We start from the raw sequence: 25197 nt of genomic DNA, 5'->3' as shown, positions 1-25197 counted from the left end.
CACCAATGGTGTGTACACACAGGCCAATTCCGGAATCCATATCGGTGGGTCGCGGGGATCCAGCAGGGTAGCAGCATCAGCTAGCAGGGAGGGAGGGAACCCACGGGGGAGGGGCGGGAGAGGAGCGGGGGACTTGCCACATGAAGCAGCATGTCCCATGTTCCGAGATAGTAGAAATAGACTGTGATGTGCAGTCTATTTCTACTTTCTATTCCAATGCTGCACATCAGGATCGAATCAGGATCAGGTGTGGTAAAACACGGTGTGATTTGCACTCACTTGCTATCGATTTTGACAATATAGTCAACATCGTCATCCCAAATTGTACTATGTGTACACAGCTTTAGATGGATTTGTGAGCAACAGTGCACAGGGCCCTTTGTTTACCCTAACTCATAAATACAAATAAATATCTAAAAGAATAATCTACTACTGTAAAGGCCCACACACACTGGGTGATTTTGAGCTGAAAGCCGCTCAAAACACCAAGTTTGAGCGGCTTTTAGCTCAAAGCTGCCTAGTGTGTAGCGGGAGCTGCGTGCTCCTGCATCATCGCCGGGTATTACCAGCAGATGAGCAGCTTTGTGGACCGATTTGCATAGCTCTGCGCTATGCAAAGCCGTCCGCCCCCCCCCCCCCCCCACTGACAGCACCTGGCAGGTGGAAAGCCGCTCAGTGTGTATGCACTGAGTGGATCGTTACCCAGTGATCGCAAAATCGCCCAGTGTGTATGGACCTTTAGGTAGACAAAAAAGGTACTTTGTATTCTTTGCCAGCTGATTTGACATGGATGGGATTTGAACCTCAGTGTCATTTTGCTGTATGCAAACTGTCAGTCTCTCACAGATCCCTATGTATCATTACCACTTCCTTATGATTAGATAATGATGTGCACTTGATTATAGGCATCTGGCAGAAATAACTGTACTTGTGTATTTTGGCGGCGCCCATCGCATCGCATACCATAAGGCATACGATGGTATGCGATGCGACGCGATATCGCGCAATACTGTACAATGCCATACAATTTTAAAATTGTATGGCATTGTATATGGCATACAATGCCATACAATGCGATGCGATGCGATTAAACATTGTATAAGCACCCTAATGGGTGCTTACAATGTTAAATGCACCCCCACGCCACCCCCCCACTATAAACGTGAACCCGAAGCGTGGCGAGCGCAGCGAGCCCACGAGGGGCGGCGGTACACGTCCTCCGACCTTTTCATACCCCCACTATCCACGTCGGCGTGGAGTTGAGAATAGAAAGTGTGGCGAGCGCAGCGAGCCATCGAGCCCGAAGCGTGGCGAGCGCAGCGAGCCCCGCGAGGGGACGCGGATACCTGTGAAGCCCACGAGGGGACTCCGATACCTGTGAAGGTATCCGCGTCCCCTCGCGGGGCTTGCTGCGCTCGCTACGCTTCGGGCTCGGTGGCTCGCTGCGGTCGCCACACTTTCTATTCTCAACTCCACGCCGACGTGGATAGTGGGGGTATGAAAAGGTCGGAGGACGCGTACCGCCGCCCCTCGCGGGCTCGCTGCGCTCGCCACGCTTCGGGTTCACGTTTATAGTGGGGGGGGGGTGGCGTGGGGGTGCATTTAACATTGTAAGCACCCATTACGGTGCTTAAAAGCACCCTTTAGGGTGCTTATACAATCTTTCATCGTATAGGGGCCAAAAATCGCGTATGCATGGCATGCGATGCGATTCGATTAAAACATTGCGCGATGGAAATCGGGGGCGCCGCTATAATACACAAGTACCACTTTTTTCCATTAACATGGAAGCAGCGGAAGGGTTTACTTGATTTTCTTTCTGTTGCTTCTTGCTTTTTTTGATGGCCATTTTGTCTTATGAGATTATACTGATCACATTTTACATCTTGGTGAGGTTTAGAGGATTGCTAATTCTATACACAGATTTGCAAAAACAAAAACTTGACATGTGGGTCGATTTAATTTGTTTGTGGCTAATTGATCCTGTGGGCAAATTAAATTTATGCCAACAGCCGTCATTATAGGATTGTACCCAATCATTTTTTGTGCGGTAAAAGTGATACTTTACCGCAATTTTTTTTTAAATTACCTCCCGGTTTTACTCCACAAAAAAAATTCTTGGGTGAAACCACATACAATCTAGGATAAGTTCCCAGAATCCATGTGTCTTCTTTAGTTCAACGCTGGTACATGCTGGTACCTCCTCTAGTACACCACCAACGCGTTTCACATCGGGTAGATGCTTTTTCATCTACCCAATGTGAAACGCGTTGAGTGTGTACTAGAGGAGGTACCAGCAGAAACAGCTACAGCCGGGATCCACAGCCGCAAGCCGCCGCTCTGCCGATACTAAGAAAACCCGACAAAAGCCCGGCAAACACAAGCGCAGGACGTGTGCCGCCAACTGCCGCTCGGAGCGTCTATAAAAAACAGACCCCAGGCAGGACTAGCTAGGGTGAGTTAGACTATCTGGACTGGTACCCTCCTTACTCATTCCTACAAAGGAATTGTTAACATGCCGCAATAGTTATTTTTTATTTATATTTTTGATTATTTATTTAATTTTTAATTTTTTACTTTATTTTATTTTTATTTTATTTTATTTATTTTATTTTTTACTCTCTTCTTACTTACAGTAGCATTTATTCAGTTTAACCCTTTCTATTTTTCACCCCCTATTCTCAACAACTGATTCACTCTACTTTATCTCTCTCACCTCTACCACTCCCTGCAGCAGAAACCCCTATTTTTGCAACATTTTTCTATTTTCTTACAAGCGCCTGATATATTTCGCTTCCCAGCAACCCCCACAGTAATTCTCATATTGGGCCGCTCACACATTAGCGCAGACCAGTTTGTGGATCTATATCCAAACACCCCACTGCTCAGGAGCTCTTTTGTTACGACATATAACATACATGGTTAAATTTACAAAGATGGGAGTTCAAATGAAGATGGGATTTTGCCCATAGCAACCAATCAGATTCTACTTCTTATTTAGTACCTTCTAGAAGATAATAGATATAATCTGATTGGGCAAAATCCCATCTTCAGTAGAACCCCACAGTATTTAATTACTTTCAACTGTGAAAGCCTATTGGCGCAGTCCCAAGACTCAACTAGGACACACTACAGTGAAAACTGTGAGTAACTACAGTTTTAGTAAAGGCACTGAGGGGCCGATTCAGACCGGCTCATAGTGGGCCGAATTCGTTACCTTCCCTGGTGGTCGGGTTTGCGCATGCGCGAATATGAACATGTGGAAATCCCTGGAGGGAACGGCTTTGGCGAGTTTCACACTAAGCGGGCCGTTCACTCCAGGACGGGTAGGAAGGGGGTGGGCATGGGGCGAAGCAAGGGAACGCAAAGTGAATAGGTCTGAACCAGGCCCTGAGTTGGGCCACATTCTGTTTAAAGATCACATGACAGTGCATTTTTGCTAACATTTTTGAAATGCAGACAGACCCAACTATCCCTGAGGTGTCCTTGGTAACGACACTTTTGCCTCAAATTCATATATTTCGATGTTGAATTACATTTTTTTTTCTCTTATTTCATCTACATCTCAAAATTGACATTAATTGTAACATTAATTTAACAGAATCACACATGCCATAATTATTAGTTTAGGTGGCTTACCGCGACCACAGTAATTTACGAGGACACCATTACTGACCACAAACATTGTATAATATTTATACACCACACGATATTAAAGGCCATATGTTTTCTACTATATGTAAAGAGTACAATGCCTTTATTTTAGGCTATGGAGTCTGGTGTCAGCAGTCAAACGCTGTAGCACAGAACATAGAATGACCAGAATGTGTTAATCTAAAGGTTACATCTTACCTTCAGCAGATGTAAGTAGTTTTTCATTAGTTCTGTTGAAAATTCCAAGAAGCCTCAACTCACAGTCAGTTTGTTTGTCATTTATTGCAGTGTCTAACCACCGTTGGCATGGAAACAAGTATTTAATATCCCCTTTATCTGACTCCTCTATGGTGATTTGATCTAGATACCATCCAGCACCATAACCAACAGCATTGTGCTCAATGTGCACTCTAGTCAGCATGCCAAGGTCCAAAGTCTTTAATTTGAAGACATTTACCTGGAATGATTAAGAAGATGGATTGTTTAATAAAGGTTGTATGTATTTAATGAACAAAGCGATGGAAATAAATATGCTTTACTAGAAGCAGTCATGATAAGTGGGCTACGTATAAGCAAAAAAAAAAACAACCAATATGTATAATATGGATTGAGTGGTATAATAAAAATAAATAATCACTAATTGTATTTCAGGTCTGGTTTCAATTAGGCAAACTCAAATTCTGTACAATATCTTCGTCTCTCAAACTCCTCAGACAAAGAGGCAAGGCCAGGCCTTGGGTTCCGTTGGAAGCAGCCAATTGGGGAAGTCTACCATGGTCAAATTCCTTTATGTAGCTGGTCATCTACTGTTCCGTCCTCTACGGGAGGGTGTTATTGATGTTTTTCACATTGCCTTTGTTGTCTAACCTCACTTGTGATCATGATGTGCTATTACTGCTTTTCAAGCATATATGCACCTGTGTAATGGACTGCATCTGTTTGCAATACATAAATATGCCCTTGGCCTATGATAGAACGCACTTTCCTTGCCTGTACTACTTCTATAGATACAAGGAATTTGCAGAATCATGAAAGTCTGTATGGGCAGCTGTCCAGTATAGCAGAGGTTCTCAAATGCGGTCCTCAAGATACACCAACGGTACCGGTTTTAAGGTTATCCATGCTTGACTACAGGTGACTTAACTAGCAACTCAGTCAATTTGATTTCACCATGTATGTGCTGAGCCATTGATATACCTCAAACCTGGATCCTTGGGGTGGCTTTTGGACTTTGGACACCTTCTTTAATGGACAAAACCATGTGCACTGCAGGTGGGGCTGATGTAACATGCGCAGAGAGAGTTAGATGGGTGGGGTGTGTACTTCAATCTATATTGTAGTGCAAAAATAAAGCAGATAGTATTTTCCCTGCACAGAAACAAAATAACTCTACCAAATCTAACTCTCTCTGCACGTATTACATCTGCCCCACCTGCAGTGAACAGGGTTTTGTCCATTAAAGAAGGAGTTTGCTTTTACAAACCAACCAGAATCAGGCGCTGTGTTTGAGAGCCTCTGCTATATAGTGTTTATGCATAAAGGGTTACCTCAACCTTGACAAATATAATTTTTGCCATAGCCCCATTTTATGAGAATGGATAAATTAAGTTTTCTCCAATGATCTGTAAATTCAACTTGCAAAACAATTTGTAAGTAATATAATTTCTGTATTGCCCTTTAAAAAGTATATTTTCCCCTTTGTTTAAAGGTAGAAACAACCTACCTACAGTAGGTTATACAGTATGAGGGGGCACCCAAAAGAAACAGGAATGAAGGTGGTACGCTTGTAGTACGGGCTTCGCCACTAGGTGAATATATGCAACCCTCAGTTAACCCGCCAATGTTGCAGGAGAAGTTTGCATTTAACTCCAGTGATTTTTTCCCCCCACAAGTTATTCAAATTCCGCCTATTTTTGTGATGGCGAAGAACATGCTGCTGTGATGTTTTGTTTCCTTTTGGGAAAACGGTTGGTATGCTACAAATAGTTTACAAGGAAGCTGCCATGAGTAAAACACAAGTTTACAAATGGTTCTCCCATTTCAAACAAGGTGATTAACGAGTAACCTCGTTACGGACATCATTCCACCACCCGAACTGATGAACATGTGGCAAAAAATTATCACCTCATTCTGTAAGGTAGCCATCGGACCATGCACTCTGAATTTCTACCCTAGGGTCAAACAGTCGATCAAAGTTTTAATTTCGAAGTTGTGAAAAGGTTGCACCAAGATTTGAGGAAAAACCATCATGATTTGTGGCAGACAGGTGACAACATGACAATGCACCTTCCCTCACAGAGCTGAGTGTAAAGCAATTTGTATCCAAAAACTTAAGGAAATAAAAAAAAATTCCTTGAGTGAAAAGAAACCGTAAAAGGAAAATGTTTTAGTTGCTGATATTAAAGAGGTAAAAAAAAAACCCTGAAAAAGGCATTGACGGCGATGACAAAAATATTTTTAGCAATAGAAGAAATTTTGGACAAATTTATTGGCTCTAGTGGAGAGTACTTTGGAGGTGCGGGAAGTTTAAAATTGTACAAATAAATACACTATTTTTGTAAATTAATTCCTGTTTCTCTTGCGTTCCCATTCGTATATTTCACTATGGATAAATATATCCTAAGACATTCACAGTGTGTTCTACAAGTAATTCAAGACATAAATACAGACCTTCCCCATGCTAAATATTGGAGGAAAGGAGGAGCGTTTCAGTCTTCTTTTACAAGAATCTCCATTTTCTCCAAATATTGTGATAAAAACATCTGTGTCCGTACCAGATGCAGGGAAATTCCCCGTCCTGAGGTAAATGGCATACGTGACTTCTACAGTAGGATACAACAAAAAGGATCAGTACTGTATATTGCAAAGTATTGTGATCTTGGTAATATGGCAAAAGTTAGAACATCGCTCTTTATACAACCAGTTTTAGGATTGAAATGACACAAATGTTGACGATGAAAATCATTATTGTAATTATTATTGTTATTATTTATTTATTATTATTGTCTTCATTTCTTTGACATCAAGCAAAGACAAGAAACATTTTGTAGTAAATGGGTAAAGCTTTTACCGGCTCCTACTCTATGGAGCTTACTTCCCCGCACAGTTCGAGAGACCCCCACCCTAGAATCCTTCAAAAACACTCTCAGACTTTTCTGTTTACTCAAGCATTTTTGTAATTCCTTTAAGTAGTTTCTGAAAAGCTTTTCTGTACTTCATTGTTCCTGTACTGTATTACATTCATTCTACAGTATCTGTTAAGCACCGTTAGTCCTATTGGAGAAAGTGCGCTATATAAATAAAATTATTATATTAATTATTAATATTATAATTATTATAATTAAGATGGGTGTTGGGAGTGCTTATTTATTTATTTTTATTGTTTCTACAGGTGAAGCACATTTGTGGAAACTTGTGGTCCTCGAACTGCCATCATGCATTATGTTATGGCAAGCTTGCTGTGACCTGTAAAGGACTTTATAGTTATTATAATGCATTACCTATGTCCCTCTGCCACCAGGGGTACAGAGAAGAGCCCTGGGCATTCAGGGAATGTGATTATTTTTGGTGATCCCCACTTCTTTTGAGATATTAGCCCATAGATGAACCAGTCTGACATTATGGCACTGGAATGCTTATACCGCTCTCACATCGCAATGCCGGGTCGGACACAGGAGGGGAAATTTACTAAGATGCCACAAGGGATATTACTATGGGCAACCAATCAGACTCTACAGCACCTTTTAGAAGATAATAGATAGTATCTGATTGGTTGTCCATAGCAACATCCCATGTGAAATAGAACTTCCATCTTAGTAAATTTCCCCCAAGATCTTGATTCTGGGTCCGGCATGTTCGCAATAAATCTGGGTGGCCCATTATATACAGGGCAAACTGATTTTAACCTTTCTTATAACCCGGGTTGAATAGCCAGGTTGGTCGACCTGGGTTATTAGGTTTGGTGCTTTCACACTGTACCTCAACCAGGGTCGACTAGCCAGCAACTCGGCAATAACTAATAATAATAATTGCAATGTGAAAGGGGTATGCTTGTCTACCTGCTATAATGTACATTCAATTTAATATTACAAAATACTATTTTAACAAGTCAATATCTTCAGTTTAGATGGCCATACATCTACAGATTCAATCTGTCAACCGAGAATTTGAAGGCGGGAATCAATATCCCGCCTGCAGCGGGGTGAGAAGTGGGCATGGCAGCGAGCTGCGGTTGGGAAGAAGCAAGCTGCAGCCGAAAGCTCGACACTTCCCGGCCGATCTTGTCAGAACGAGCACGACTGCTTGTGAAGTCGGTCTCGTTCAGCCGAGCTCCCCTGTTCAATGCTGTAGAGGAAGACATCTCCCCCACTAGGAGATGGTCGCCGGTGATTGAATACCCCCCTTATTGTCCAATCTGGCTGGTTGGAACAAAAACCTAGTAATGGATGAGAGCAAATGACAGTTGACCATTTGCTTCGAAATGCTGGAAAACTGCCAAACTGTAATTCAGATATTACCAGGTTTTTGTTCCAACCAGCCCAATCTGACAATAAATCTGTGGAAGTATGGCCAGCTTCAGTTGTATCTGGCTAGCTACAATTAGAACTATGTAATTTTATTTTCATTCCATGAAGCGTGCTGCACTATTAACCCTTTGAGTGTCAAGTGAATTCGTCAAAATAGCTGTGAAAATTGCCAAGCAAACATTTTTTATTCGTCATAATGACCAGTAATGTTTACCTTATATAGTACATATAATCTTTTATTACACATTTTTTTAATTTGAGTTTATAAAACAAATTTGAGTGACACTGTGTGTTGCGCATTTCTCACAGAGATGTTTGCACTCAAAGGGTTACGGCCACATTTCAAGCTTGCCGTTTTCTAGGCCTTATGTACTAATGCTTCGATAGGTGCCGATTCTGTGGGTGCTTGAGGGCCCGAGCACCCACGGAAATTGATAAGCACCCACACGCTCAGCAGCGGCCCACCCGCCGTGTCCCACTGCACTCCCCCTCCCTCATCGCTGGAAAAGGTACAGTGTGGGCACTTTTGTACCTGCACTGTGTGGGCATTTATGTATTTGGCATTGTTGCCATAATTTGAATATTGGAGATAACTGTGCTGCGTAATATAAATCAGTATTATTTTGTGGCCACGCCCCTTTCCCATGAAGCCACTCCCCTATTGTTTTGGCTTGAGCACCCACCAGCAAAAACATAAATCGGCACCTATGAATGCTTCAATTAGGATCTAAACAACAGCAATCAAACACACATTTGGTATTCATTCTCTCCCACTTCTATTAGTCAGAAAAAAAATATTTACTGACTGGTTGCTGTAGTTCAGGGGAATGTTGCACTAAAGCTAAATGTTACTGACATGTGAAATTATCTGATTAATGCCATCACTGGTAAGTGGTATACAGGGGCGTAGCTAAGGGTTCATGGGCCCTGGTGCGAAAGGTCAGCTTGGGGCCCCCCTACATACAACAACGGCCCCCCGGCTGAGCACCTGATGAAGCTCATGCCACATGGTGGGCTGCTGGCATATTAAATCAATATATTTAATATACTTATTTAATATGCCAGCAGCCCACTACTAAGAATCCATGTGACATGAGCACTGCAGACAGACAGGTGAAACAATGCTGAATAGTCTCAGCTCAGCTTGAGTGATAATTATTTACACATCACCTTGCTCATGCTGCAGACTCTCTGGAGGAGATTGATCTGTGTGGCAGGCAGCGGCTCCGGACCGGGACCCGTGACCTGCGTCCTCCTGGACTCAGAGATCCCCCCTCAATGCGCGCCCCGACTGGCCACTGCACCATCTCTGCCTCACATGATTTGCGCCATTGAGGGCAGAGTCTCATCCGTCCCCTGAGTGCGCATCGTGACGTCACACAATGCCCGCCGCAATGCACTCATGGGAACGGAGCCGGGGAGGGGAGAGCCAGCGCACCGCACAGGGCATCAATCCCTGCAGCGCGCCGCCGGGGCCAAGGAAGCTAATACTGCTGAGGGTATGACAGTGGCGGGGGTTGGGCCCCCCTGGCTCAGGGGCCCGGTCGCAGTTGCGACCGCTGCGACCCCTGTAGCTACGCCACTGGTGGTATATATTACATCAAATACCCCTGGAGCAGTTAGTTGTTCCAGCACCTCCCTCTCTATTTAACTAATGGATGCGGCAGCATGAATGCAAACTGCTTCCCCCTAATTGTAATTTCCTTACACACATTCAGTGTTCCCTGATCTAGGGAAATACAATCATTCAGGCACAACAGATAAATGTCACAAAGATTGCAATAGATTAGCAACGTGGGATGCTCCGGTTACACTTCTTTGTATTGACACCCATTGTATACCTCCCAGGGGCATATCTCCAGGAGGGGCATATTGCTCTATTCCTGGACTTCCCTCTTAAGTAATGGTTGCCATCATCTGTGTTGAAACGCCTCTCATCACTTTACCTGTTCAAAACAGGTGATAGCAATCATCCACTAGGAGGAAAGTCCAGACACAGAACATTGTGTCCCTCTTGAAATGGGTCATGTTGGAAGGTATGAACTAATCGTCATCTCCGAGCAGAAAAGTCTCAGCCGATTCCATTGAACCACCAGGCAGTGCCCGGGCAGCAGGATCACATGCGATATATTGTATGCGGTCCTCTTGTATATGCTTAATTAAAACAGCTGTATCATGTAAAACAAGTATACATAAGGGCCTTATAAATGTATACCTCCCAATATGACCCATTCCAGGAGGGACAAATCGCTTGGTTCCTGGACTTCCTAAATGACTGATCAAACTACAGGATAGTCCAGGATACAATATTTCAGAGGAAAAGTAAATTACTTCCTGACTGAAGGATTGGACAGTTACAAAACACGTTGCGATCTAAGTGATCAATGAGTACAATCCTCCTGATGCAGCAGGATATGCAAACACTAGTCGTGTACAGCTAACTTCTGAGCGCACCCTTGACTTTTATATGACTTACCCCTAGGTACAAGTCAGGAGAAGCCCGGAGAGGAGACGTTCAGCAGCAGTTCTCGGGGTGGGGCTTGAGTGTTGCATCATTAAGCCCCACCCCCATGATGCAAAATAGCCAAATTCACGGATCTCTGTGGAGGGGTGGGGCTAAAATGATGCGATTGTGACATTTTTGTTCCGCCTCCTCCTCTGAGACCCGCGGATTGCAGCATTTAAATGCAGACGTTGGGGGAAGACGGCCACGATCGGGGGGCGCAGTGGGGGTCCCCCTGAATCTGAATCGAGTCCCCCTCCCCCACCTTACTGGGGAAGGGGGACTCGATTTTCGGGAGACTCCCAGCCATTCCGGGAGGGTAGGCAACCCTGGTACAAGTGTATATGCTTTCTTTTTAGAATTTATAAAGAAAAATCATTAGACTCTAAAGCCCTGTACACACGGTGCTAAGCACGGATCGCTCAGCACACACCATGGCACTAAAGCGATGCACCCATGGTGTGTGCTGAGTGATCTGTGCTGAGCGGGGTTTCGCCTAGTGTTTTTAGGCAAAACCCCGCGATCTAGCAGGATAGACACTACATGCACTGTCTATCTCTGTAGGTGATAGTGACATGGGGGACAGCGCATTGCCATCACCCGTGACCATACACCGTAGCGATCCGTGCTTCATTTCTAAGCGATCTAGTCAGATCACATAGAAATGAGGTTAAAATCACCCCATGCGCCTGCCCATTTACATTGAATATAATTGGGTGTGAAGCTGTGGAGATGTAATTAAAGATATTCACTGACAGTTCTCAACCTTAACATTTGCCATAACAGAACCTTTGTACTGCTTTACACTATTGTTATTTGTATTTGTTTCTCTTTGTTTTAAGGTAATGGGCAAGATGCATTAAGCCAATCAGCTCCTACCTTCCATGTCACAAAATGTCAGACAGGAGCTGATTGTCTGGATGTTTATCACTCTCCATTTTATCACTTTTGAAGCTTAGTGCATCCGGCTCAAAATCTTTGTTTAAAAGCCAATAATGCGTCTTATCTTATTATTATGCTTTATACAGTATGTGACAAGTAAATAGTGGGTGTATTTTGGTTTTAGATTTACCTTTCTATAAATGCATAAGGGGGAGATGTTTTAAGTACTAGAGGAAAAGTGTGGAGTTGCCCATAGCAACCAATCAGCTGTTAACTGGCATTTTATAAACTGTGCTAAATAAAGATAAATAGAAACTGATTGGCACTTTTCCAGTTCAGTTCAGGATTTGATATACCCCACCCCCCTTTATTTTTGAGGGAACGGATAACAAATGCAGTGCCTGTGATAGGGTTCCACTGTATCTCTGTAATGTTTCTTACAACCTAAGCAGCTCATATTCATTAAATTAAGTAAAATAAAATGTGTCAGGTTACCAGACAATGGTGGTGTGTTGGGCAGAATAGCTGCCACCTCGGCCACATTCTCGGAACCATCCTCAGCAGGTAAGTGCACATCATCAGGGTAAAAGCTTAGTTCTTGTCTAGTGTCAACGTCTCTCATGCGAACCTAACGGGGAAAGATGTTTTTTAAACGATGTCACAAAGGTCAGCAGTCAATGGCTTCTGCAGCCTTAGCAATGAAGTACGGGCTGCATATGAGGCCCAGGATCTTGTCACTCGTATGTGATAATGAATTCACAGAAAACTGACATATGAAGAGAGTGCTCATTGTGTATAGGTAGTATCACTACAATGCGTATAGGGGTAAAGTCACTCTATAAAGCGGGGGCGTGGCTAGAGTGACGCAAACAATGTCACCGTCCTTCCCAGACTGTCCAGTGTCAAGGATGGTATCCGGACTCATGATAGATTGACAGTCATAAGTTCAACCACTATTGGTCGACAGTCAAAAGGGTCAAAAGGTCGACAGGGTCCAAAGGTCATCAGTCAAATGGTCGACAGGGTCCAAAGGTCATCAGGGTCAAAATGACGACATGGTCAAAAGGTCAACCTGGGAATGGCCGACAAGAAAAAGGTCAACATGCATATTTTTTACAAAATTTGAGGACGACATGAGCCGACAGGCGGTATTTCATACCCTACCATCGACTACGGCATGGAGGGCGAATATAATAGTGTGCCGATCTGTAGATCTAATATACCATAACCGTCAAGGATGGCTAGGGGGGGCACGGGAGGCTGCCGACCCTTCTGGGGGGCAGTCTCCCAACTGACGCTGGAAAGTAAGCAAGTATGATTATAAATAGATGAGTTCATTTATATCGATCTAGTAGATTTGGTTAAATTCTTTGGTGGCAATAGTAATGCTTTTTATTTAGTCCATAGTGTTCTCAAAATATACTAAATGCGGGATGGATAGATGGATGGATGGATGGATGGATGGACAGACGCTCATACAAGCACACATTAAAATACATTGTAAAAGAGTTTCAATTTTATGTAAGCGTTTGTAGAAATATTTTTCAACATTTGTAGATACATATACAACAAAAATAGTCCCACTGATACCCCTTTCACATCGCACTTTTAAAACGGTATATTGCCGTTTTTTTCCCCATTTTAAAACGTTTAAGGCTGCAATGTGAAAGTGCCAGAGTTGATTTACCGGTTAAAGATAACCGGTATTTCAACACGGTTAAAAAGCAGAGTCCTACACGGTTCAAAGCCGTTTTTTGGCAGTTTGAACAGCTCTATTTCAATGGCTTGAAACGTGTCCCTTGGGGGGTTAAACGGGTTGAATGTTTGAATGGTATTAAATGATTTTTAAAACGGTTTTCACCTGCAATGTGAAAGGTCTCAAGCATCAGACCCGTTTTAAAGTCCCATTTAAGAATACCGTGTCATTACCCATTTCTGCAATGTGAAAGCAGTATTACAGACCTGGCTCTGAGCATCTTGGAAAACAGTCTGCTTTAATAATGAAATGAGTTGACATGAGGGAACGCTGTGCAGGAAGTTACAGCTACACATTGTTACACAGGAAGGTAATAATATTTTAGGCAGCGGATCAATTTATACAGCCCTAGATGTAGCTACAAAATGTTTTCTGTTGTTATTACATAAAATGCTGCTGGATGATTTACATACAGTATGGGGATTTTAGAGAGAATGAACAAAAAGCCAAACTCTTCTCATTCTAATAACCAACCCTAAGGGGCGGCCATTTATGAAGCAGTGAAGAGCCTACTTTCCTCTAAAATTGCATTGATTGCGCCATGTATCAAAGGATTAATTCCAGAGAAATACTCATTACTGACAATGACCATCTTACAGAGACTTCTAAAGGAAAGGCATAATGTAGGCCAGGGGTGGCCAAACGAGATCTGCGTCCACGTTTTCCACATCCCCTAGCTCAGAAGTGAGCATTTGTTTTGGATCTTTTAAAGTTATACGCTATGGGCATGTTTCTTCTGTACTTTTCAAGTACTAATACAACATATGGTAGAAGCTCTGATAAACATAGGAAGGGCATACAGAAGTACAGCTAAGTTCTCAAATGACTGATGATTCTTGTAAGGGTATGAATGACTATACTGTATCTATACATTTCATACAGTATTACACTAATATTATTTTCTCCGGTCTTCCAAATATATTGGAGTCTAAAGTGGTCCTCATATGAGCCTACACTTCACTATATACCAGATAAGTTTGTTTTAATTATTAAATGTCTGTCTGTCTATCATTAAGGCTAGATCAAAGTGAGCTAAAGAACCTTGGGGGTTATTCTCGTTCGTTGACAAGAGCAAATTCTTTAGTGGACAAAACCATGTGCACTGCAGGTGAGGCAGATGTAACGTGCAGAGAGAGTTAGATTTGGGTGAGTTATTTTGTTTCTGTGCAGAGTAAATACTGTCTGTTTTATTCTTACACTGCAATTTAGATTTCAGTCTGAACACACCCCACCCAAATCTAACGCTCTCTGCACATGCTACATCTGCCCCACCTGCCGTGCACATGGTTTTATCCATTAAAGAAGGAATTTGTTTTTGCAAACCAACCAGAATAACCCCCTTGCCCCTTACCCTTGCCCTAAATGTCCCCTACAGCCTAATTCTAAATGCCCCACCCCTGGACTATACACCAGTGCTAGTATTTCCTAGTGACCCTGGTGTGCAGATTTCCACTGTGCTTTACATTAGAGAGGAGTGGGTGCAGACAGAGACTACTCTAGGGATGGCCAATGATTATAACTCCATCAATGGGCAAAGTAGTCTGATCCATCAATATCCTGAAGCAGTCCAGCCACAGCAATCCAGGGGAACCAAGGTTCCAAAAATTACCACACAGTTGACATACTATACACATGTATGGGTCTTACCTTAATGCATCAAAACTCTTTTATGCCCAAAAAAACCCACCTATTTTTTGGAAATATTTTTGAAAAATGTATTTCAATATTAAATAGTAATGAATAGTGTACCTGCATATTTCAGTGGTGAAACTATTGGACATCAGCATGGGATCATCAATAATTATTGAAACATTGATGGTCAATTGTCATCCCTAGTCCTCTCTTAAGATGCCTCTGATGGGATGCGGTTAAAATCCCGGCGGTCGGAATCCCGACGGTCGAAATACCGCCGCCGGAATCCCGACCGCCGCAATGCCGGCACTTTGTCCCTCTATGGGTGTCCACGACAAGCGCAGCGAGCCCCTTGTTGGCATTGCGGCGGTCAGGATTCCGGCGTCGGTATTTCATACTGATCCCCCTCTGATATCTATCTATCCATCCTACCATCTATCGATCTATCTATCCATCCTCTTCCCGTTACTAAAATGTCCCATAAAATTGTGTCCAAGCAGTGCTATGGTTTTGTCACTCAAAAATAGTTGGTGGTGAATGTCAAAGAGAATTGTCCATTAGTTGGGGTGCTAATGAAAGGCTCGATTCTCTACACTGTAGTACTTTGTATGAATACTGCATGATGGTAAGACATAAAAGAACATATTCTGCATAGCTAAAGCTCATTTGTTATGTATTAACCGGGCTGGAGATGATTCAGAGGGCATTTGTTCTCTGGAATGCATGTGACTTTAAAGACTTGTTCCTTAGGAAATTACTGATGGAAGCAAGTGCGGAATTTCTATAAGGCAATCACAATCAATTAGCATGACATATACCTTCTGCAGATGGAGAGTTCTCCCAGAGCTCAGACCCACGGACAGGAACGAGGCCTTTATAATATCCCCAATGTCTCCAACACTCAGCTGTCAGAATTGATCACAAGTGAAATTAGTTTGAAATTAGTATATTTCTGAACATTACAAAAATAGGTAGCGGTACAGTAGCAAATAATGAAAGAGGTGTAAATACAGTATAAATACAGAAACGCTCAAAGCTTCTACTGAAAACTGCACTAGACGTTGGTTTTGAATCAGCAAAACAAGGTATAAGGCTGAAAATAAAATCTGATTTGGTTGAACAACAGAACATACTGTAACATTTACATGTATAAAAGCATTTACATACCCTCCAACATGACCCATTCCATTAGGTACAAAATGCTCTGTTCCTGGATTTCCCTGCCAGTGACTGTTACAGATGTGAGCCTACAGCACAGTCCAATATTCAAAGAGGGGGGGGTCACATCAACTCTCAGTGATGTTTGGGATGGCAGCTGGTGTGGCTCCCCTTTTTGAATATTGGACTGTGCTGCAGGCTCACATCTGCCACTGGCAGGGAAGTCCAGGAACAGAGCATTTTGTACCTAATGCAGGGGTTCCCAAACTTTTTTGAATCACGGCACCCTAGTGTATCGGAATTTTTTCGCGGCACCCCTAGGCCCAAAAACAATTAATTAGATTGGGTTTATATGCGATTCTTAGGGTCAGTTATGTGCTAAAGGGCAAGATTTGCTTCTGTTTGTACACATTTTATGATTGGCAGGCACCAGCACTGGTTTTGCCCATAAATAATTAACCATAAATAAATTGAATTGGTCCTGGACCACCAACCTGGGGCACCCCTGCAAGTGTCCCGAGGCACCCCAGGGAGCCACGGCACACAGTTTGGGAACCACTGACCTAATGGAATGGGTCATGTTGGAGGGTATCCAGAAGATATGAGGCGGCCTGAACAATATCATTAGAATGCAGCCTGCGAACTCACCGATGCCTTCACTGTAACCGGTTAGATTCTCCTTGACAACTTTACTGCTGTAGTAACCCAAAACAGCTGCTATGTTACTGCAGCTATTGGAGACCCAGCAGGATCCAATTGAAATAAATAATAATAATCTTACTTCCTTAAGCTGGGTAGACAGTCACTATGGCATATATTAGCCAATCAATTATTGGTCGATATATTGTTTAGAAATTGGCCAATGTGTACAAGGGATATATCTGTTAACAGCCTGGTTCATAGACCTATCGCATTGGATATGAAAACACGGTACTTATGTAGTATCTGGGCTGCCGATTTCTAAATCGGGTCGGATCGGGAGATCGCATCGCATCGCATGCGACCATGCGATTCGATGCGATGCGATGCGATGCGATGACCCGATTTTTCCATAGGAATCAATGTTAAAATGGACTGAGTCCATTTTAACATGGAATTCAATGGGAAAAATGGGTCCTTTTCATACCCCTACTATCCAAGTGGGCATGGAGTTGGATATAAACCTGTGGCGAGCGTAGCGAGCCACCGAGCCCGAAGCGTGGCGAGCGAAGCGAGCCCCGCGAGGGGACGAATACCGTCCCCTCGCGGGGCTCGCTTCGCTCGCCACGCTTCGGGCTCGGTGGCTCGCTACGCTCGCCACAGGTTTATATCCAACTCCATGCCCACTTGGATAGTAGGGGTATGAAAAGGACCCATTTTTCCATAGGAATCATTTTAACATTGATTCCTATGGAAAAATCGGGTCATCGCATCCGATATCGGATGCGATGCGATGCGATATCGCATCGCATCGCATCTGATTGTATGCCTTAACTTAAGGCATACAATCAAAAAATCGGCAGCCCATATACTACATAAGTACCGAAAACACAGCTGAGGGACAATGGGGGTTATTCTGATTCACTCGGAAAGGCACAATCACTCTCTAATGGACAAAACCATATGCACTGTAGGTGGGGCTGATGTAACAAGTGCAGAGAGAGTTAGATTTGAGTGGATGGGGGGTGTACTTCACACTGATTTCTATATTGCAGTGTAAAAATAAAGCAGCCAGTATTTACCCTGCATAGAAACAATAAAAAACACCGAAATCTAACTCTCTTGCTGCACATCTTACATCAGCCTCACCTGCAGTGCACATGGTTTTGTCCATTAAAGAGTGATTGTGCCTTTCCGAGTGCATCAGAATAACCCCTAATATTTTGTATGTACTGGCTTTCTGTGCACCCACATCAGGTGCCGGTGGTGATTGACGGGTCAACTTGATATTGTATCTTACACAATTACACACAAAATATATGCATGACGCATGTTACTGTATGTTACTGTATCTACATATCAAATTATGTTTCACTGTTTGGTTGGGAACATTCTAACGGTCAACTTCGAGCGAATTTTACCCAGCCGCTAAAATTGTCTCTCACTATATTCCGGCTTATACCTTTAGAGATATCCACTGATCTTCTGCTGAAAGTCTTCACTGGATTCACTATATTAGAAATGTAATGCATGTATTCTTATACTATTGTCCTAGTTAAACCACAGCTTGTACTCTGCACTTATATCCTTCCACTCTACTAATATGTTCAATCTTCCAACCAGCAGCACATACTGTACATCAATCACAGATCTCACTACCCATGTTCTTGTGTGTCATTTTAAAGACAACTTTGACCCTAACAGACATGATATATTACAACCTTTTGCCATAAGTGTCATTTATTATTGTTGCCTTATTTGCCAGGTTGCCTCTCACTTTTTGTACCAGTCACTGGTGATTAAGCCTCAGCACCTTCTCGTCTGGTAATACAACCTGCCCGCATAAACGTATTACCGCACAACTCGTTCTATTCCCTTAACCAGCTTTATTCTCCCAAGAAACAGATGTGTTTGATCTCTCACTTCTCATCATGTTCAATTTCCCTGTGCTTGGAAACATGCAGTGATCATACCAATAGAAGAAGCCATTTTTCTACCTGTCAACTCCTGCAAGCTACCACTATGTAACCTTGCCATTACAACAACTCTTGGAATATATCCAGCAGCTAATTTATGGTCTACAAATAGCTCTATAATGAACCCCTAAAGTCTGATTATCGTTCACTGTACTTCACTGGCACAACTCTTACATGTGTACACCGTGAACTTAGACAACTAAATCAGTATAATTACTATCCTCGGTCTTATTGTGACCATGGGCACCATTTATTCATGATCCCTATTACCAGTGGCATATTTCATTTAGTATCGCACTGAGCTAGCAAATATGCCATTGGTATTTAACCTTACTCGCCCCTCTGGGGAGGTTTTGCAATGTCCCCCCACCTCGGTGCCATGCTCCATGCTGTTGCTGGCAGCCTATCACTCTACTGTGTGATGCACATACGTGACAGACATATTGAGTGTAATCTTCAGTGAAGATAACTGATCTTTCTCACTAACCATATTACTAATCTGAAACCCTATGTAAGGTTCTGTTATTTGTTATCCATTCCCTTAAAAATAAAGGGTACTTGTGTATTATCACGGCGTCCACTAAGCTATTCGCTTAGTCGGCTATTTTGCGTAGGAAAATCGCATCGCATTGCATGGGCCATTTTAAGGGCCGTGCGATGCAATCCGATTTTCCTATGTAATATATCATTTGCTGCCATTGTATGACATTGTATGACATACAATTAGGTTTTAGGCACCCACCCACTATCCACGACACCCCGAAGCGTGGTGAGCGGCGGCGTAACGCGTCCTCCGACCTTTTCATACCCCTACTATCCACGTCGGCGTGGAGTTGAATGTATATAGTGTGGAGAGCGCAGCGAGTCACCAAGCCCGAAGCATGGCGAGGGGATGCGGAATACATGTAAAGTAATCCGCGTCCACTCGCCACGCTTCGGGCTCGGTGGTTCGCTGCGCTCGCCATACTATATAAAATCAACTCCACGCCGACGTGGATAGTGGGGGTATGAAAAGTTTGGAGGACACGTTACGCCGCTGCTCGCCACACTTCGGGGTGGCGTGGATAGTGGGGGGTGCCTAAAACCTCATTGTATGTCATACAATGATATAATTGTATAGGTAATGTAATGGCATCGTACACCCTATATATGCGGGAGGTGCGATGCGATGCGATCACCTGGGGCTGACATGGCAGTGAATAAATTACATAGGAAAATCGGATCGGATCGCATCGCACGGCCATTAAAATGGCCCATTCGATGCGATGTGATTTTCCTACAGTGCTGTACGTAAGAAACTTAGGTGCCGTGATAATACACAAGTACCAAATAAAGTTTCAAAACTTGTGTCACCTAATTAGTCACTTATATATAATGCTACACCTATCTACTGTATCTGTACTGTACATCTCAGATCGTGCTTTACCTGTGACTACAGTTTGTGCTATGTTTTAATATGCAAGATATTATTTTATACAGCCCATACCTTGATCTTTTTTTTTATAGCTCGTGTTGTGCTAGCCTTTAGTCTTATTTAATACAGTACTAGTTCCTAAGTCCTATGTTATACACTAGGTTTTGTAGACAGATATAAATGTCAGTTCTTACCGAGAAAGGCTGGTAGCTCAGATCAGTCACTTTGTGCAATGGAGATTTCCCATGTTTACCAAACACAACAACAGAAAGATCCTCATCCTCCTCTAATGCCGGGGAACCTTGCACTTGCAGCTGCCACGTCCCATTGGTAGGAGTACTGAAAGGTTTTATCTTGTTCCATTCCACAGCTGAGTCTAAGTCAAATGAATGCAGAATGCTCACAGATTTATTTGGTTTATGGTTAAATATAAATATAAACAACCGAAAATCCTATACAGCGAGAAACAGGCGTTCCCCTTCTTAGGGGATATGATACCAGTGTGTATTAGATAGGCTAAGTAATGTTTATGGAGAAAGGGTCATTAGGTCAACAGTGTCTAGGTAGATAGTCAAAAGGTCAACCACTGTTGGTCGACAGGCAATAGGTTGACATGCATTAAGCCGACAAGGTCAAAAGGATGACATGAAAAAGTATGACATGAGTTTTTCATGATTTTTTTTTAAAATACCGACATGTACATACTTTACCGTCCCAGTGGGTATAGAGGTAGAAAATAATGGTGTCCTGAGCGCAGTGAGGCACCGTTCCCAAAGCATGGTGGGGGGACATGGTACATATATACACACTGTCCATGTCGATCTGGGTCAAAAACTCATGTTGACCGTATCCCATGTTAACCTTTTTTCATGTCAACCTTTTTCACGTGTCAACATTTTGACTTTCAACCTATACACTGTCAGCCTAACAAGCCATACCCTTAGCAATTATATATAAGGATCTCATGCTCATTGGTTCTCTTCCACCTGTATGTGTCAGGATGATTTATGCTGTAGACTCAAATTGCATTAAAGAACTTTTATTTCTCCTCTTCTACATAGTTAGAGGACAGTAGTATCGGGACAGACAAACCTCTGCGGTTTCTGAACGCACCAGGTACAGTAGATTCTTGTTCCATGTTCATGCAGCCTGTACTAACAAGCATTTACCATAGAAATCAAAGAGGCTTATTGGTTATAGTTATAAATGACAGTTCTGCATTTTGCCACACCCATAAGAAGCTGTGGGCCATGCCCCCTCATTTACATAATGGGCTATGATATTCACAACTGCATAAAGCTGTGAGACCACAAGCTTCGGGAATTAATTGTCTCCAATTTGTAATGGACTATTGGGCATGCAGTAATTCAGAACTCATGGAGCTTCTTCTAATCAGCAATTATGTTATAGAGCAGTGATGGCTAGCCTTGACACTCCAGCTGTTGTTGAACTACATATCCCAGCATGCCCTACATCAGTTTTAGCATGGCCAAATAGTAAAACTGTAGCAGGGCATTCTGGGATGTGTAGTTCAACAACAGCTAGAGCGTCAAGGTTAGCCATCACTGCTATAGAATGACCCGATGCCGTTTGAATATGAAAGAGGACATGCTGGGGCAAGAAGTTATTTTGGTTTGGTGGTGAGTTCTCATATACCTCAAAGTTCCTTGACATAGACTTGTGTTATGTACAGATCTTTAGAGTTTACTGGTGCAGTTGCATGGGATGTGAACACAGCCAGCGGGATATTCCCTAACACAACCACAACCCACGTGATTACGTTATCCTACTCCGTCACACAGTGTTCAAAGAGGAATTCCCCCTGCCCTTCCACCTCCCTCATGGTCATCAATGATGTAGAGCTCTGTGGCTGCAGCATACAGTATATAAGTCTAGAGCAAAGTGAGAAGAAGGGAACTTCCGTTCCATAGTAAGCAATAATATGGTGATAGCAGTGAGAGTACTGATCACCTTCAGTAGGGATGACACAAAAAGTCATGCCCTTTTTTTACATGTGGGGAGGAATATGGACACTGGAGAGCATTATATAATACCACATGGAATTTATTAACCATGGAGGGGGTAATCTATATTTCAATAAGTACATATGGACACAGAAGTAGGAATTTGTAAATATATGTTCTTTGCAGACCTGCTTAATTAACGATATTCAATAGAACATCAAGTAAATATTTGCCTCTCAATGTGGAGTGGGTGATTTTTGGATTTTTTACCTGGCCATCAGAGAGTCACCAAAGGCTGCACGATGCTGTTACGGCCATTAGTGTGGCAGCCCATACAATTATTTTATAATCATGGAACCTTAGCTATCCACTCAAAGTGCCACGAATGGCGCATATTTGAATAGGGGTGGGGCTTAAATAATGCAATTAACATAGAATTATGTAATCCCCCCCTTCCCCCTCACTATGAACCACAGATTCCTTTTATTGCACTTCTCACTTTACTAGGAAGCGGGCAGAATGCAGGTGTGTGTCCATTTTTCTGGGGGTATGGGGGGACTATTCAAAAAATCAAGAGTCCCCCACAGGACCCGGGTTAGTAGGCAAGTATTTTATATAGATAATTGTATGGATATTGAAGAGTTCCATTTCCAAATTTGAATTGATAACAATATATTGTTGATAAAACAGCCCAGTTCAATTTTTAAAACCGAAATGGACAATGAAATGTTTACATTACATGATAATACAGAGTTTTATGCTTTTTCAAACTACTCAATTCATATTAAAGCTCATTTCTGAATAATAACCATGCACTTGTATTTAATGGAGTTTTGCACATTTGGAAAAGAAATCCACCGAAATATAAATTCAGTCTTATTTTCAGAATTACCTGTTAGCATAATTACAGATTCAGTAAACTGTTCGCTGCCATGGCAAGTGACCCAGTCATTGTGATAAAATGTGTCATTTGTACAAGTATAATCTTCTTTAACAATGATTTTTTCTAGAAACCATGGCTCTAGATAAACAATAAAAATAGTTTGACATTACCCAAATAGCCCAACACAATCAGTTATTGCTTTTATTGGAATATCTTACTTCTTCAAAGCCATCAAGTAGTGATTGTGAACACAGTTTAAAATAAGTATATTTCATTAGGAATCAAAGCTATAGATAACAAAATATATTTTTATTTGCTCCACAGGATGTACGTTATATAAGTAGGAATATCAGATCTATTTACCAAAAGTAACCTGATGTAATTTGAGTTTGCTGTCTCCCTTCCCTGGTTGCCATGCAACCTTTCTTATATGAAAGAACACTCGTGAAGGGATTGTCTCTTGAAATTCCATTTTTAAACAAATAACAAAGATAGGAAAGGAAATTTATTATGACTATAAAGTAAACTCATATTCAATGTTGTGAAATATGAAATTACTTAAAATAGGCCTTCAATTGCTTGCCATGGGTTTCTTTGATAATTTAGGGCTGGTTTGTCCAACTGTTATGCTCAAGTGTCAGAGACACGTTTTAAGACATACAGTAAGCATTGACAAGAGGATGTCATGCTTCTGGACAAGATTCATTTGCAAATAGAGAACAGATAACACAGACTCACCAAAACTAGGCAAGTTTTGGAAAGACATCACCTGGGCTGATGGCTTAGGACTTCTGCTGGGACATGCAGATGGTAGGGTCAGAATTTAGTTAAGCTCCGTGAATTCATGGATCCATTCAGGCTGTGGTATATTGCTATTGGGAATGTTTTCTTGGAACACGTGTGGCCTCCTTGACTTTTGTTGCTGGCCATGTGCATTAGTTTTTGGTTTATTTTATGATCTCTGTATCTCCTGAAGACCTGATAACATGTTTTTCATAATACTACCATTTACATTGAGGGCTTGGGCTACTGGAAAAGGCCAGCTAATATCTTATATGGACTGTAGAATGCTGGAAATATCAAAATGGAGAGCACGATTGGTATAGTGGTTAGCATTGCTGCCTCACAGCACTGAGGTCTTAGGTTTGATTGGTTGATCTCCATATGTGTGCATGGGTATAGTTGTAGATTAATTGGTTCTTAGAATAAATGAACCCAATAAATAAATAAATGTGCTTGTCTACATGTGGTAGGGGATTTAAGGGGTCAAGCCAATTACCGTGATGAAGTCACGGCTTGTGTAAGTGTATCTGTATGCCGACACTGTGGATATACAAAGCCTGTAGATTGAGCCTGTAGATTGTAAATTTGATTGGGACAGGGCTTGATGTGAATGATTACATATTCTCTGAAAAACACTGTACAATATGCATACCAGTGGTGTAACTATAGCACAGCAGCCCCGGTGAAGGCGGGTAGGCGCTGACTAAGTGTGGGCGTCTGGGGGACTGCGGGCGCTATTGTTACACCCCCAGCTCCCCCCTCCTTGTGGGTGCAGCGGGCAGGGGGGTCCGTGTGGCGCGGGTGTACCTGCGGCGCTGTCTAGAAGCCGCGGTGCAAGGGTTCCCTGCGGTGCTGTGTAGTGAGTTGTCGCCGGGTTCCTGCAGTGTCTTGGAAATAACCGGGCGGCGGCGCGGGAAGCGCTTCTGATTCTGAAAACACTGGCCACACGCTATTTGGCTGAATCCCTGCCCGCTCCCCAGGGGGGTGTTTTAACTGGGGTAGGGTGGGGGGGGGGGGTGCAAAATTTTCCCTGGCGGGGGGCACAATATTTATTGTTCCGCCACTGATGCATACATTATATAAATAACTAGTAATACAAGTTATTTATGTAAATTCCCTACATTTGCTCATCTATACCAAGTAAAGATTTCATATTATGGAGACTATGGGATGTGTAGCAGCAGCCTTCTTATTTCTGGTAATATTGTAAAATCTGCACCAACTTTGTGGGCATGGTGGGAGAATAAAATAGTGTGCCGAGCGTAGCGAGCCATGCATGGGGATGCGGTGGTACATTTTGGTGTCCATGTGCCGACAGGCGGTATATTATGCCCCACCATCCATTAGAGTGTGGTGGGAGAATAAAATAGTGTGCCAAGCATAGCAAGGCACTGTGCTCGAAGCATTTTTCAATATCGACCTTATCC

General features: G+C 42.6%; 1 protein-coding gene across 1 annotated transcript in view; it reads right to left on the bottom strand.

Moving 5' to 3' along the window:
* Positions 1-25197, bottom strand: part of LOC146005691 (lipoxygenase homology domain-containing protein 1-like) — a 190799-nt gene that overhangs the window by 100638 nt on the left and 64964 nt on the right. Inside the window, exons 12-17 of the mRNA XM_083145116.1 lie at positions 22997-23125; positions 20335-20516; positions 15772-15858; positions 12061-12193; positions 6325-6476; positions 3853-4111 (exon numbers count right to left, since the gene is read on the bottom strand). Of these exons, the coding sequence (XP_083001242.1) occupies positions 3853-4111; positions 6325-6476; positions 12061-12193; positions 15772-15858; positions 20335-20516; positions 22997-23125 (942 nt within the window). The remainder of the gene's footprint in view (positions 1-3852; positions 4112-6324; positions 6477-12060; positions 12194-15771; positions 15859-20334; positions 20517-22996; positions 23126-25197) is intronic.

Source organism: Crinia signifera, chromosome 5 (genome assembly GCF_055691185.1).
Source record: "Crinia signifera chromosome 5, ASM5569118v1, whole genome shotgun sequence".
NCBI lineage: Eukaryota > Metazoa > Chordata > Amphibia > Anura > Myobatrachidae > Crinia > Crinia signifera.
The sequence above is the reverse complement of the archived record's forward strand: the minus strand, read 5'-3'. Positions and strand labels throughout refer to the sequence as shown.